The sequence below is a fragment of the Mustelus asterias genome, unplaced genomic scaffold (genome assembly GCF_964213995.1).
Source record: "Mustelus asterias unplaced genomic scaffold, sMusAst1.hap1.1 HAP1_SCAFFOLD_212, whole genome shotgun sequence".
NCBI lineage: Eukaryota > Metazoa > Chordata > Chondrichthyes > Carcharhiniformes > Triakidae > Mustelus > Mustelus asterias.
The window spans coordinates 59,377-73,257 of NW_027590199.1; the positions used below are offsets into that span (position 1 = coordinate 59,377).

The window sequence follows — 13,881 nt, forward strand, 5'->3', positions numbered from 1 at the left end:
ATAACCTTGTCTACAAGAACTGCTGCCTTTAGAGACCGGTGTACTTTATACACGAAGATCTCTCACTTCACCTACCCCTCTCAGTATATTCCATTGTGTACTCCCTATATCTATTTGGCCTCCCTAACTGCATCACCTCACACTTATCTATGTTAAAATTCATCTGCCACTTTACCGCCCACTCCACCAACACATCAATAGGTTAAAGCTATCCTCTACACGATCCATACTCGGCCAATCTTTATGTCGGCTGCCAATTTTCCAATCGTACCCCCCATGTTCACATCCAAATCATTAATATATAACACAAACAGCAAGGGTCCCAACACTGAGCCCTGTGGAACACCACTTGAAACAACTTTCCATTTGCAAGGCCATCCATCGACCATTACCCTTTCCTGTTCCTGTTACTCAGCCAACTTCTGACCCAGTTTTCCACATTACCCTGTATCCAATGGGCTTTCACTTTTTTGACCAATCTTTCACGTGTAGGAGCAAATATGTAAGGAGATTACAGATAGCTCCAAGAAAAATAGGGTGGGAATAGTCAGGATTTCAACTTTCCAAACATTGACTGGGACAGCCATAGTATTAGAGGGTTGGATGGAGAGAAATTTGTTGAGTGTGTTCAGGAGGAATTTCTCATTCAGTATGTGGATGGCCCGACTAGAGAGGGGGCAAAACATGACCTCCTCTTGGGAAATAAGGAAGGGCAGGTGACAGAACTGTTAGTGAGGGATCACTTTGGGACCAGTGACCATAATTCCATTAGTTTTAAGATAGCTATGGAGAACGATAGGTCTGGCCCAAAAGTTAAAATTCTAAATTGGGGGAAGGCCAATTTTGATGGTATCAGGCAGGAACTTTCAAAAGTTAATTGGGGCAGTCTGTGGGAAGGCAAAAGGATGTCTGGTAAGTGAGAGGCTTTCAAAAGTGTGTTAACTAGGGTTCAGGGTAAGCACATTCCTTTTTGAGTGAAAGGCAAGAAGTAAGGAACCCTGGATGACTCCGGATATTGAGGCCCTGGTCAACAAGAAGAAGGAGGCACATGACATGAATTGGCAGCTGGGATCAAGTGGACCCCTTTAAGAGTATAGAGCACAGGAGTAGAGTTAAGAGAGAAATCCGGAAGGCAAAAAGGGGACACAAGACTGTTTTGGCAAAAGGCAAAGGAGAATCCAAAGAGCTGCTACAAATACGCAAATGGCAAAAGAGTAACTCGGGAGACAGTAAGGCCTCTTAAGGATCAACAAGGTCATCTACATGCAGATCAAAAAGAGATGGGTGGCACGAGAGCACAGTGGTCAGCACTGCTGCTTCACAGTGCCTGGGACCCGGATTCGATTCCCGGCTTGGGTCACTGTCTGTGTGGAGTCTGCATGGGTTTCCTCCAGATGCTCCGATTTCCTCCCACATTCTGAAAGACGTGCTGTTAGGTGCATTGACCCAACCAGGTGCCAGAGTGTGGGGAATTTCACAGTAACTTCATTTCAGTGTTAATGTAAGCCTTACTTGTGACTAATAATAAACTTTTTTTTGGGTGCGATCCTAAATGAATATTTCTCATCAGTATTTACTGTTGAGAAAGCCATGGATGTTAGGGAACTTGGGGAAATAAATAGTGATGTCTCGAGGAGTGTACATATTACAGAGAAGGAGGTGCTGGAAGTCTTAATGCGCATCAAAGTAGATAAATCCATGGGACCTGATGAAGTGTATCCCAGGACACTGTGGGAGGCTATGGAGGAAATTGCGGGTCTCCGAGCAGAGATATTTGAATCATCGACAGCCACAGGTGAGGTGCCTGAAGATTGGAGGGTGGCAAATGTTGTGCCTTTGTTTAAGAAGGGCTGCAGGGAAAGACTGGGAACTGCAGGCCGGTGAGCCTCACATCTGTAGTGGGTAAGTTGTCAGAAGGTATTTTGAGAGATAGGATCGACAGGCATTTAGAGACACAAGGACTGATTAGGGACAGTCAGCCCATGTCTTTGTGAGCGGAAAATCATGTCTCACAAATTTGGTTGAGTTTTTTGAAGAGGTTACGAAGAAGGGAGATGAGGGCAGTGCAGTTGATGTTGTCTACATGGACTTCAGCAAGGCCTTTGACAAGGTACCGCATGGTAGATTGTTGCAAAAGGTTAGATCTCACGGGATCCAGGGTGAGGTAGCCAATTGGATACAAAATTGACTTGATGACAAAGATGTGGAGATGCCGGCGTTGGACTGGGGTAAACACAGTAAGAGTTTTAACAACACCAGGTTAAAGTCCAACAGGTTTATTTGGTAGCAAATGCCATTAGCTTTCGGAGCGCTGTTCCTTCATCAGATGGAGTGGATATCTGCTCATAAACAAGGCAGAAAGAGACACAAACTCAAGTTACAGAACACTGATTAAAATGCGATTCTTTACAGCTAATCAAGGTCAAATGGGATGAAATTTAAACTAGGTTTGCAGGGGGGTGGGAACCAGAGTGCCAGAGCAGATAGTGGAGCAGGGGTAAAAAGACAGGTTAGTTCAAGCAAATTCACAAATGGAAGGGTAGAGTGTGGTGGAAATAATTTTTTGAGGTGTGTCTATTTCAATGCCAGGAGTATTGTGGGGAAGGCAGATGAGCTGAAGGCGTGGATAGACACATGGAAATATGACATTGTAGCCATTAGTGAAACTTGGCTACAGGAGGGGTAGGACTGGCAGCTCAATGTTCCAGGGTTCCAATGTTTCAGGCGGGTTAGAGGCAAAGGGATAAAGGTGGGGGGGTGGCATTGTTGGTCAGGGAAAATGTTACAGCGGTACTCAGGCAGGATAGATTAGGGAGCTTGTCTACAGAGGCCCTATGGGTGGAGCTGAGAAACAGGAAAGGTATGACCACATTAATGGGCTTGTATTATAGACCACCCAATAGTCAGCGAGAATTAGAGGAGCAAATCAGCGGAGAGATAGCTGACAACTGCAAGAAACACAAAGTTGTGATAGTAGGGGATTTTAATTTTCCACATATAGATTGGGACTCGCATACTGTTAAAGGTTTAGATGGGGTAGAGTTTGTAAAATGTGTTCAGGAGAATTTTCTACATCAGTATATAGAGGTGCCAACTAGAGAGGATGCGATATTGGATCTCCTATTGGGAAATGAGTTAGGGCAGGTGATGGATGTGAGTGTGAGGGAACACTTTGGATCCAGTGATCATAATGCCATTAGTTTCAACCTGATCGTGGATAAGGATAGATCTGGTCCTCGGGTTGAAGTTCTGAACTGGAAAAAGGCCAAATTTGATGAAATGAGAAGGGATCTGGGAAGTGTGGATTGGCACAGACTGTTCACTGGTAAGGATGTAAATGGAAAGTGGGAGGCCTTCAAAGGAGAAATTTTGAGAGTGCAGAGTTTGTATGTTCCTGTCAGGATTAAAGGCAAAGTAAATAGGAATAAGGAACCTTGGTTCTCGAGGGAGATTGTAACACTGATTAAGAGGAAGAGAGAGTTGTATGAAATGTACAGGCAGCAAGGAACAGATCAGATGCTCGAGGAGTATAAAAAGTGCAAGAAGCCACTTAAGAGGGAAATCAGGAGGGCTAAAAGAAGACATGAGGTTGCTTTGGCAGACAGAGTGAAGGAAAATCCAAAGAGCTTCTATAGGTATGTTAGGAGCCAAAGGATAGTGAGGGATAAAATTGGTCCTCTTGAAGACCAGAGTGGTAGACTGTGTATGGAACCAAAAGAGATGGGGGAGATACTAAATGGTTTTTTTGCATCCGTATTTACTGAGGAAACGGGCATGGAGTCTACGGAAATAGGGCAAACTGGTAGGGAGGCCATGGAACCTTTACAGATTAAAGGGGAGGAGGTGCTTGCTGTCTTGAGGCAAATCAGAGTGGATAAATCCCCAGGACCGGACAGGGTATTCCCACGGACCTTGAGGGAAGCTAGTGTTGAACTTGCAGGGGCCCTGGCAGACATATTTAAAATGTCAGTATTCACGGGGGAGGTGCCGGATGATTGGAGGGTGGCTCATGTTGTTCCGTTGTTTAAAAAAGGTTCCAAAAGAAATCCGGGAAATTATCGGCCAGTAAGTTTGACGTCGGTGGTGGGCAAGTTATTGGAAGGTGTGATAAGGGATAGGATCTACAAATATTTGGATAGACAGGGACTTATTAGGGAGAGTCAACATGGCTTTGTGCGTGGTAGGTCATGTTTGACCAATCTATTAGAGTTTTTCGAGGAGGTTACCAGGAAAGTGGATGAAGGGAAGGCGGTGGATGTTGTCTACCTGGATTTCAGCAAGGCCTTTGACAAGGTCCCTCATGGGAGATTAGTTAGGAAGGTTCAGTCGCTGGGTATACATGGGGAGGTAGTAAATTGGATAAGACACTGGCTCAATAGAAGAAGCCAGAGAGTGGTTGTGGAGGATTGCTTCTCTGAGTGGAGGCCTGTGACTAGTGGTGTGCCGCAGGGATCGGTGTTGGGTCCATTGTTGTTTGTCATTTATATCAATAATCTGGATGATAATGTGGTCAATTGGATCAGCAAGTTTGCTGATGATACAAAGATTGGAGGTGTTGTGGACAGTGAGGAAGGTTTTCAAAGCTTGCAGAGGGATTTGGACCAACTAGAAAAATGGGCTGAAAAATGGCAAATGGAATTTAACGCAGACAAGTGTGAGATATTGCACTTTGGAAGGACAAACCAAAGTAGAAAGTACAGGGTAAATGGTAGGACTCTGAAGAGTGCAGTTGAACAGAGGGATCTGGGAATACAGCTACAGAATTCCCTAAAAGTGACGTCACAGGTGGATAGGGTCGTAAAGAGTGCCTTTGGTACATTGGCCTTTATAAATCGGAGTATCGAGTATAAAAGTTGGAGTGTTACGGTAAGGTTATATAAGGCATTGGTGAGGCCGAATTTGGAGTATTGTGTACAGTTTTGGTCACCTAGTTACAGGAAGGATGTAAATAAGATTGAAAGAGTGCAGAGAAGGTTCACAAGGATGTTGCCGGGACTTGAGAAGCTGAGTTACAGAGAGAGATTGAATAGGTTGGGACTTTATTCCCTGGAGCGTAGAAGATTGAGGGGAGATTTGATAGAGGTGTATAAAATTTTGATGGGTATAGATAGAGTGAATGCAGGCAGGCTTTTTCCGCTGAGGCTAGGGGAGAAAAAAACCAGAGGGCATGGGTTAGGGTGAAAGGAGAAAAGTTTAAAGGGAATATTAGGGGGGGCTTCTTCACGCAGAGAGTGGTGGGAGTGTGGAATGAGCTGCCGGATAAAGTGGTAAATGCGGGGTCACTTTTAACATTTAAGGAAAACTTGGACGGGTTCATGGATGAGAGGGGTGTGGAGGGATATGGTCCAAGTGCAGGTCAGTGGGACTAGGCATAAAATGGTTCGGCACAGACAAGAAGGGCCAAAAGGCCTGTTTCTGAGCTGTAATTTTCTATGGTACTAAGGAGTACAATATAAAGGGAAAGACTCTTAGTACTGTGGAGGATCAGAAGGATCTTGGGGTAGGGGCCATTGGACTCTAAAATCAGCCCCGCAGGTGGAGGAGGTGGTTAAGAAGGCGTATGGTGTGCTGGCCTTTATCAATCGAGGGATTGAGTTTAGGACTCTGGGGGTAATGATGCTGCTATATAAGACCCTCGTCAGACCCCACTTGGAGTACTGTGCTCAGTTCTGGTCGCCTCATTACAGGAAGGATGTGGAAAAGATTGAAAGGGTGCAGAGGAGATTTACAAGGATGTTGCCTGGATTGAGTTGCATGCCTTATGAGGACAGGCTGAGGGAACTCGGACTTTTCTCCTTGGAGAGACGTAGGATGAGAGGAGACCTAATAGAGGTATATAAGATGTTGAGAGGCATAGATCGGGTGGACTCTCAGAGGCTTTTTCCCAGGGTGGAAATGGCTGCTACGAGAGGACACAGGTTTAAGGTGCTGGGGGGTAGGTGCAGGGGAAATGTTCGGGGGAAGTTTTTCTCACAGAGGGTGGTGGGCGAGTGGAATCAGCTGCCGTCAGTGGTGGTGGAGGCAAACTCAATAGGGTCTTTTAAGAGACTCCTGGATGAGTACATGGGACTTAATAGGATGGAGGGTTATAGGTAGGCCTAAAAGGTAGGGATGTGTTCGGCACAACTTGTGCGGCCGAAGGGCCTGTTTTGTGCTGTAGTTTTCTATGTTTCTATTTTTCTAACTTACCCACTACAGATGTGAGGCTCATTGGCCTGTAGTTCCCAGTCTTTTCCCTGCAGCCCTTCTTAAACAAAGGCACAACATTTGCCACCCTCCAATCTTCAGGCACCTCACCTGTGGCTGTCGATGATTCAAATATCTCTCCTAGGGAATCCGCAATTTCCTCCATAGCCTCCCACAATGTCCTGGGATACACTTCAGCAGGTCCCATGGATTTATCTACCTTGATGCGCATTAAGACTTCCAGCACCTCCTTCTCTGTAATATGTACACTCCTCAAGACATCACTATTTAATCTTTGTTCTTTGAATTGCTCCTCTGTCTCCTGTGGGCTGTTGGGAGGTCTATAGTACACTCCCAACATTGTGGTTTCACCCTTCCTATTCCTGAGCTGCACCCATAATGCCTCACTCGAAAATCCCTCCAATGTGTCCTCCCTCAACACAGCTGTGATCTGCTCCCTGATCAACAATGTAACTCCCCTACTCCTTTTGTTTCCCCTTCTGTCCCGTCTAACACAATGATATCCCGGAATGTTAAGCTGCCAGTCCTGTCCCTCCTTTAACCATGTCTCCGATTGCAATAACATCATAATTCCATGCAGTAATCCAGGCTCTCAGTTCATCTGTTTTATCTGTTATACTTCTTGCATTGAAGTACTCCAGACCTCCAATCCCGCTGAGCCCCGCAGCATCCCTCTGCCGGCTCTTACTCTGCGCTGTGTTTATCGCAGTCTCACTTTTTCCCCCAGTCCCTGCACCAACTGGCCTGTTGTTCCGGTTTCCACACCCCCACCACACTGATTGAAATACACTTTTATCTGACTGGTAAAACCACATTTCTCTCTGTTTGAGATGGACTATGATTTTTCAGAAACAGTTTTATAAATGTGAGATAAAGAACTTAAAACCTGTCAGAAACATGACTGTTAAAGAATTAGACCAAGATTAAGAATATAGTTCTCTCACATCACTAAAAATTTTATTTATTCATCTTTCTGGAGAAATCTCTGGAATTCTTACGCCCAAGCTGATGTATTCAAGCAGAGAATCTCATAGTGCTGATGTTTTGAGTCCAGAGGACCCTTTGTCAATGTTTTGCAAAGGGTTAGCTTTGACAAAAAGTCATCTGGACTTGAAACATCAGCTCTTTTCTCTCTTTACAGATGCTGCCAGACCTGCTGAGATTTTCCAGCGTTTTCTCTTTTGGTTTCAGATTCCAGCATCCGCAGTAATTTGCTTTTATCTCATAGTGCTAATCACTTCACAGTTCATGTTGCATCATATTATTGATAACCTCAGTATCAATTACGTCCCAGCACAGAAACCAGTCTACCATTGAGCCTCTTAGGGCTTGCCAAACTCATGGGTCACCCCCCGGGTCCAGGGAAGGCAGGATGTCTTTCTCTTACCTGGTAGTCTGTGAACACAGAAATAGAAGCACAAGATACAGAAGCAGGAGTGGCCACCAGGTCCTTCGAGCTGCCCAAACACTCAGTACCATCATGGCTGATCTATGCTGGCCTCAACTCCTTTTCTGTGCTCTTTCCCCGTTGCCCTCTATTCCTCGATCTATCAAATATGTATCCACCTCCACTTTAAATACTTCTAATGATCCAGCCTCCACCACCCTTTGGGGCAGAGAATCCCAGAGATTCACCACCCTCTGCGAGAAGAAATTTCTACGCACCTCAGTTTTAAATGACCATCCCTTTATCTTGTCGCTGTGTCCCCTTGTTCAAGACTCTCCCACTAGTGAAAACATCTCATCAACTACCCTGTCAAACCCCCTAAGGATCTTGTATGTTGGAATAAGGTCACCCCTCACTCTTCTAAACTCCAAGGAACACAGACCCAGACTATTCTGTCTCTCTTGATAGGGTAACCCCCTCATCCCAGGAATTAGCCCGGTGAATCTCCTTTGGGCTGCCTCCAATGTTCAAGTTTAAAGTTTTAGAGTTTATTTGTTAGTGTCACAATTAGGCTTACATTAACACTGCAATGAAGTTACTCTGAAAATCCCCTAGTCGCCACACTCCGGTGCCTGTTCAGGTACACTGAGGGAGAATTTAGCATGGCCAATGCATCTAACCAGCACGTCTTTCAGACTGTGGGAGGAAACCAGAGCACCTGGAGGAAACCCACGCAGACACGGGGTTGGTTTGAATTGAACCCGGGTCCTTGGTGCTGTGAGGCAGCAGTGCTAACCACTGTGCTGCCCCACATCATGTTACTATATCCTTTTTTAGATAAGGGGACCAAAACTGTATACAGTGTTCCAGCTGAGGCCTCACCAACACCCTGTACAATTGCAACAAAACCTCCCTATTTTTAAACTCCAACCTCTTTGAAATAAAAGCTAAAATGCCATTTGCCTTCTTCTCTACTTGTTAGACCTGCTTGCCAACTTCCTGTGATTCAAGCATGAGACACCCAGATGGATTTGTACAATCTCCACTAAGGACTGCTTTTTTCTGAAAGATTTTTCTGAATAATTGCCAACAGGGTCTTTCCTTACCCAGTGTTTATTTCTTGAGAACTGTGAATGTTGCTGAGGACTCTGCTGTATGGAACTGCCTGAGTGGAAATTTGATTATTTACAAATCATTTACATTCAAAAACCCCAAGTTTTTCAGTCCTTACCTCTGGGATGACTTGTACATGGGAGTGACAGCTTCCCTTGCAGGAACTGACTGCCACATTTGTCAGCTGGCACTGCCCTTTAGATATATTCCGAATTTCAGTGAAACGTTGGCATGTAGCAGAGACATCTAGCAAAACGGAAAGATTACATCATCTATTTTTTTCAAATTCTTCAGGGATGTGGGAGATCGGCACACGCGCACTAGCTCCCTCTGCAGTTTGATGCCACAGAGTCATAGGGGGCGATTTTACCATCGTGTTGCGCCGGTTTTCGGGGGTAACACAGTCGTATGTTGGGCCGTAAAGCGATTAGCGCGATTGGTGCCGGTTTTCACGACGAGCACCAGATTTCAGTAGGTTGACAATCCAACTAGGGAGGGGGCCGTACTAGACTTGGTATTGGGGAACGAGCGAAGCCCTTGGGTGAGGGCCAATTACATCTGAATTAGACAGGAACTGGGGAATGTGGATTGGGAGCGGCTATTTGAACTGAACCCGGGTCCCTGGCTTTATGAGGCAGCAATGTTAACCACTGTGCCCACTCACCTCAGAGGGCGGTGAGTGTCCAGAATGAGCTGCCAGAGGCAGTAGTAGAGGCAGGTACAATTTTGTCTTTTAAAAAGCATTTAGACAGTAACATGGGTCATAGGGTCATAGAGGTTTACAGCATGGAAACAGGCCCTTCGGCCCCAAATTGACAATGCCGCCATTTTGTTTGAACCACTAAGCTAGTCCCAATTGCCCACATTTGGCCCATATCCCTCCATACCCATCTTACCCATGTAACTGTCTAAATGCTTTTTAAAAGACAAAATTCTACCCACCTCTACTACTACCTCTGGCAGCTTGTTCCAGACACTCACCACCCTCTGTGTGAAAGAATTGCTCTTCTGGACCCTTTTGTATCTCTTCCCTCTCACCTTAAACCTATGCCCTCTAGTTTTAGACTCCCCTACCTTTGAGAAAAGCTATTGACTATCTAACTGATCTGTGCCCCTCATTATTTTATAGACCTCTATGAGATCACCCCTCAGCCTCCTACGCTCCAGGGGAAAAATGTCCCAGTCTATCCAGCCTCTAGTTATAACTCAAACCATCAAGTCCCTGTTGCATCCTAGTAAATCTTTTCTGCACTCTTTCTAGTTTAATAATATCCTTTCTATAATAGGGTAACCAGAACTACACACAGTATTCTCAATCATGTACCCCCTCAGTCTCCTCTGCTCCAATGAAACAGCCCTAATCTATCCAATCTCTCTTCATAATTAAAACTCTCCAGCCCAGGCACCATCCTGGTAAATCTCCTCTGCACCCTTTCCAGTGCTATCACATCCCTCCTATAATGTACATTCCAGAACTGCACACAATACTCTCGCCATGGCCTAACCAATATTTTGTATAGTTCCAGCATAACCTCTCTGCTCTTGAACTCAATACCTCAGCAATAAAGGCGAGTAGACCATGTGCCTTCTTAGCCACTTTATCTACTGCTCCTGCTACCTTATGAGACTGGTGTAGGTGTACAACAAGACCCCTCTAAGGTCAAGGCAAAGTATTCAGAGGAAGAGTCATGATGCTTCAAGGAGTGAGAGGACATTCAAAGTTGTCGAACTTTAAAAAATTTTGGAAGTGGACAGAGTTTTGTCCCAGGTGTTATAGTGGCCAGAACAGGCTCAGTATCAGATGAGGAGGAGGTAGAGGACTAAATACACAAAAAGCATGTGGATTATTTTGAGAATCTGGGTGGCATTCCGCTCTATTTGTACTTGTCAGTAACATGGCTATTTGTCAAAGAACTGAACATGTGCGTCAGCCTGGAAAAGGGACAAGTACTGTCCAGGTGGGAACTGAAGGAAGAATAAGTACTGACGCACCTTGCAAGGAGAAAGTTAGGTTTCTGAGAATCCAATTGAGATTATCTCTGCTGCTGGGATACCACCTATAGAGTGTTGTCACTCCCAAAGGAAGGGAAAGTCCCTTGATAGACTGAGTTTATAATGAACTGTGTTAAAAATATTTAATATTGATGTTGCCTTGTAAATATTTTAACTGTTTAGAGCATGTTGTAGTCAGGGACTTAAGGGAGAGGGATGTAGTTGCGAGTCCCTTTAAGGGGTGAGGTTTTGGAAGGTCACATGGCCTTATCGGCCAATTGGGCCACAGAGTGGGAATTTGGGGCTGAGTGCAGGCTTTCTCAGATAGAGTCCGTGCTGGGGCTGTAAATTAGCACATCCCAGCATTCTATATGGTATATGGTATATTTGTTCCAATTAATAGTTTGTTGTTGTTCAAACCTGATGGTCGCTAATCACTCAGATTCTATAATTCCTTTTGAATCATATTCTGCTTTCCTATTCTTATGACGAAACCTCACATTTCCCCATGTAAAGAACAAAGAACAAAGAAAATTACAGCACAGGTACAGGCCCTTCGACCCTCCAAGCCTGCACCGACCATGCTGCCCGTCTTAACTAAAACCCTCTACGCTTCTGGGGACCATATCCCTCTATCCCCATCTCATTCATGCACTTGTCAAGACGCCCCTTAAAAGTCACTACCGTATCCGGTTCCACTACCTCCCCCAGCAACGAGTTCCAGGCACCCACCATTCTCTGTGTAAAAAATCTGCCTCGTACATCTCTTTTAAAACTTGCCCCTCGCACCTTAAACCTATGCCCCCAAGTAATTGACTCTTCCACCCTGGGGAAAAGCTTCTGACTATCCACTCTGTCCATGCCTCTCATAATCTTGTAGACTTCTATCAGGTCTCCCCTCAACCTCCGTCGCTCCAGTGAGAACAAACCAAGTTTCTCCAACCTCTCCTCATAGATAATGCCCTCCATACCAGGCAACATCTTGGTCAATCTTTTCTGTACCCTCTCCAAAGCCTCCACATCCTTCTGGTAGTGTGGCGACCAGAATTGAACACTATATTCCAAGTGCGACCTAACTAAGGTTCTATAAAGCTGCAACATGACTTGCCAATTTTCGAACTCAATACCCCGGCTGATGAAGGCAAGCATGCCGTATGCCTTCTTGACTACCTTCTCCACCTGCATTGCCACTTTCAGTGACCTGTGTACCTGTACACCCAGATCCCTTTGCCTATCAATACTCCGAAGGGTTCTGCCATCTACTGTATATTTCGTATCTGTATTAGACCTTCCAAAATGCATTACCTCACATTTGTCCAGATTAAACTCCATCTGCCATCTCTCCGCCCAAGTCTCCAACTGATCTACATCCTGCTGTATCCTCTGATGGTCCTCATCGCTTATCCGCAAATCGACCAACCTTTGTGTCGTCCACAAACTTACTAATCAATCCAGTTATATTTTCCTCCAAATCATTTACATATATTACAAACAACAAAGGTCCCAGCACTGATCCCTGAGGAACACCACTTGTCACAGCCCTCCATTCAGAAATGCACCCTTCCACTGCTACCCTCTGTCTTCTTTGACCGAGCCAGTTTTGTATCCACCTTACCAGCTCACCACTGATCCCATCCAACTTCACCTTCTGCACCAGTCTGCCATGAGGAACCTTGTCAAAGGCCTTACTGAAGTCCATGTAGACAACATCCACTGCCCTACCCTCATGAATCATCTTCGTCACTTCCTTGAAAAACTCGATCAAGTTCGTGAGACACGACCTCCCCTTCACAAAACCATGTTGTCTCTCACTAATACGTCCACTTATTTCCAAGTGGGAATAAATCCTGTCTCGAAGAATCCTCTCCAATAATTTCCCTACTACTGATATAAGGCTCACCAGTCTGTAATTACCTGGATTGTTCTTGCTACCCTTCTGAAACAAAAGAACAACATTGGCTATTCTCCAATCCTCTGGGACCTCCCCGGTAGCCAGTGAGGAGACAAAGATTTCTCTCAAGGCCACAGCAATTTCCTCCCTTACCTCTCTCAGTATTCTGGGGTATATCCCATCAGGCCCTGGGGACTTGTCTACCTTAATGTTTCTTAAGAATCCCAATACCCCCTCTATTTTGATCTCAACATGACTCAAACTATCTACACATCCTTTCCCAGACTCATCATCCACCAAGTCCTTCTCTTTGGTGAATACTGACACAAAGTACTCATTTAAAACCTCGTCCATTTCCTCTGGCTCCACACATAGATTCCCTCCCCTGTCCTTGAGTGGGCCAACCCTCTCCCTGGCTACCCTCTTGCTCTTTATATATGTGTAAAAAGCCTTGGGACTTTCCTTAATCCTGCTGGCCAATGCTTTTTCATGACCCCATTTAGCTCTTCTTACTCGTTGCTTAAGTTTCTTTCTACTTTCCTTGTATTCCGCACTTGCTTCGTGTGTTCCCAGCCTCCTAGCTTTGACAAGTGCTTCCTTTTTCTCTTTGACTAGGCTCACAATATCTCTCGTTATCCAAGGTTCCCATATAAAGCAGAGTACACACACAGAGACACAAGAGGCCATGGGTACAAGTTGAGAGGTGGTAAATTTAAACTGAGATGAGAAGTAAATATTTCTCGCAGAGGGGGGTGAATTTGTGGAACTCGCTGCCTCATAGCTCAGTGGAGTCTGAATCATTGAATGGTTTCAAGAAGGAGATGGATATATTTCTGATACAAAATGGGATAAAGGGATATGGGGAACAGGTCGGGAGGTGGATTTGAGACCAGGGAGAGATCAGCCATGATCTGATTGAATGGCGAAGCAGGCTGGAAGGATTGAATTTGTCGAATTCTGCTCCTAATTCCGATGTTTGAATCATTGAGGATGAGACAGAGAGAGCGTGTTTGAAAACATGCAAGATGGTGCGAGGCAGACACAAGAAAAAGAGACTGGAGGAGATATATTGAATGCACAGTTTAACCAGGGATAACCAGAACATTTGCTTACCAGTAACTTGCTTCCTGCAGACAGGACAACATTTCCCAAGATCCTCAACTTTTACATAACCCTGCAATTGATGAAACATAAATGATATTAAATCCTTCAAAATACATTATACAGATTCATAGGTGGCTGGTTATTCGGCCCATCATGTGGTTCCTCACTGCAACAACCTGAATGTCAT

At 45.0% G+C, this 13,881-nt stretch overlaps 1 protein-coding gene across 1 annotated transcript in view; it reads right to left on the reverse strand.

Annotated features, from left to right (window-relative positions):
* Window positions 1–13,881, reverse strand: part of LOC144485730 (SCO-spondin-like) — a 118,844-nt gene that overhangs the window by 23,734 nt on the left and 81,229 nt on the right. The window contains exons 10-11 of the mRNA XM_078203822.1: window positions 13,704–13,764; window positions 8,826–8,953 (exon numbers count right to left, since the gene is read on the reverse strand). Of these exons, the coding sequence (XP_078059948.1) occupies window positions 8,826–8,953; window positions 13,704–13,764 (189 nt within the window). The remainder of the gene's footprint in view (window positions 1–8,825; window positions 8,954–13,703; window positions 13,765–13,881) is intronic.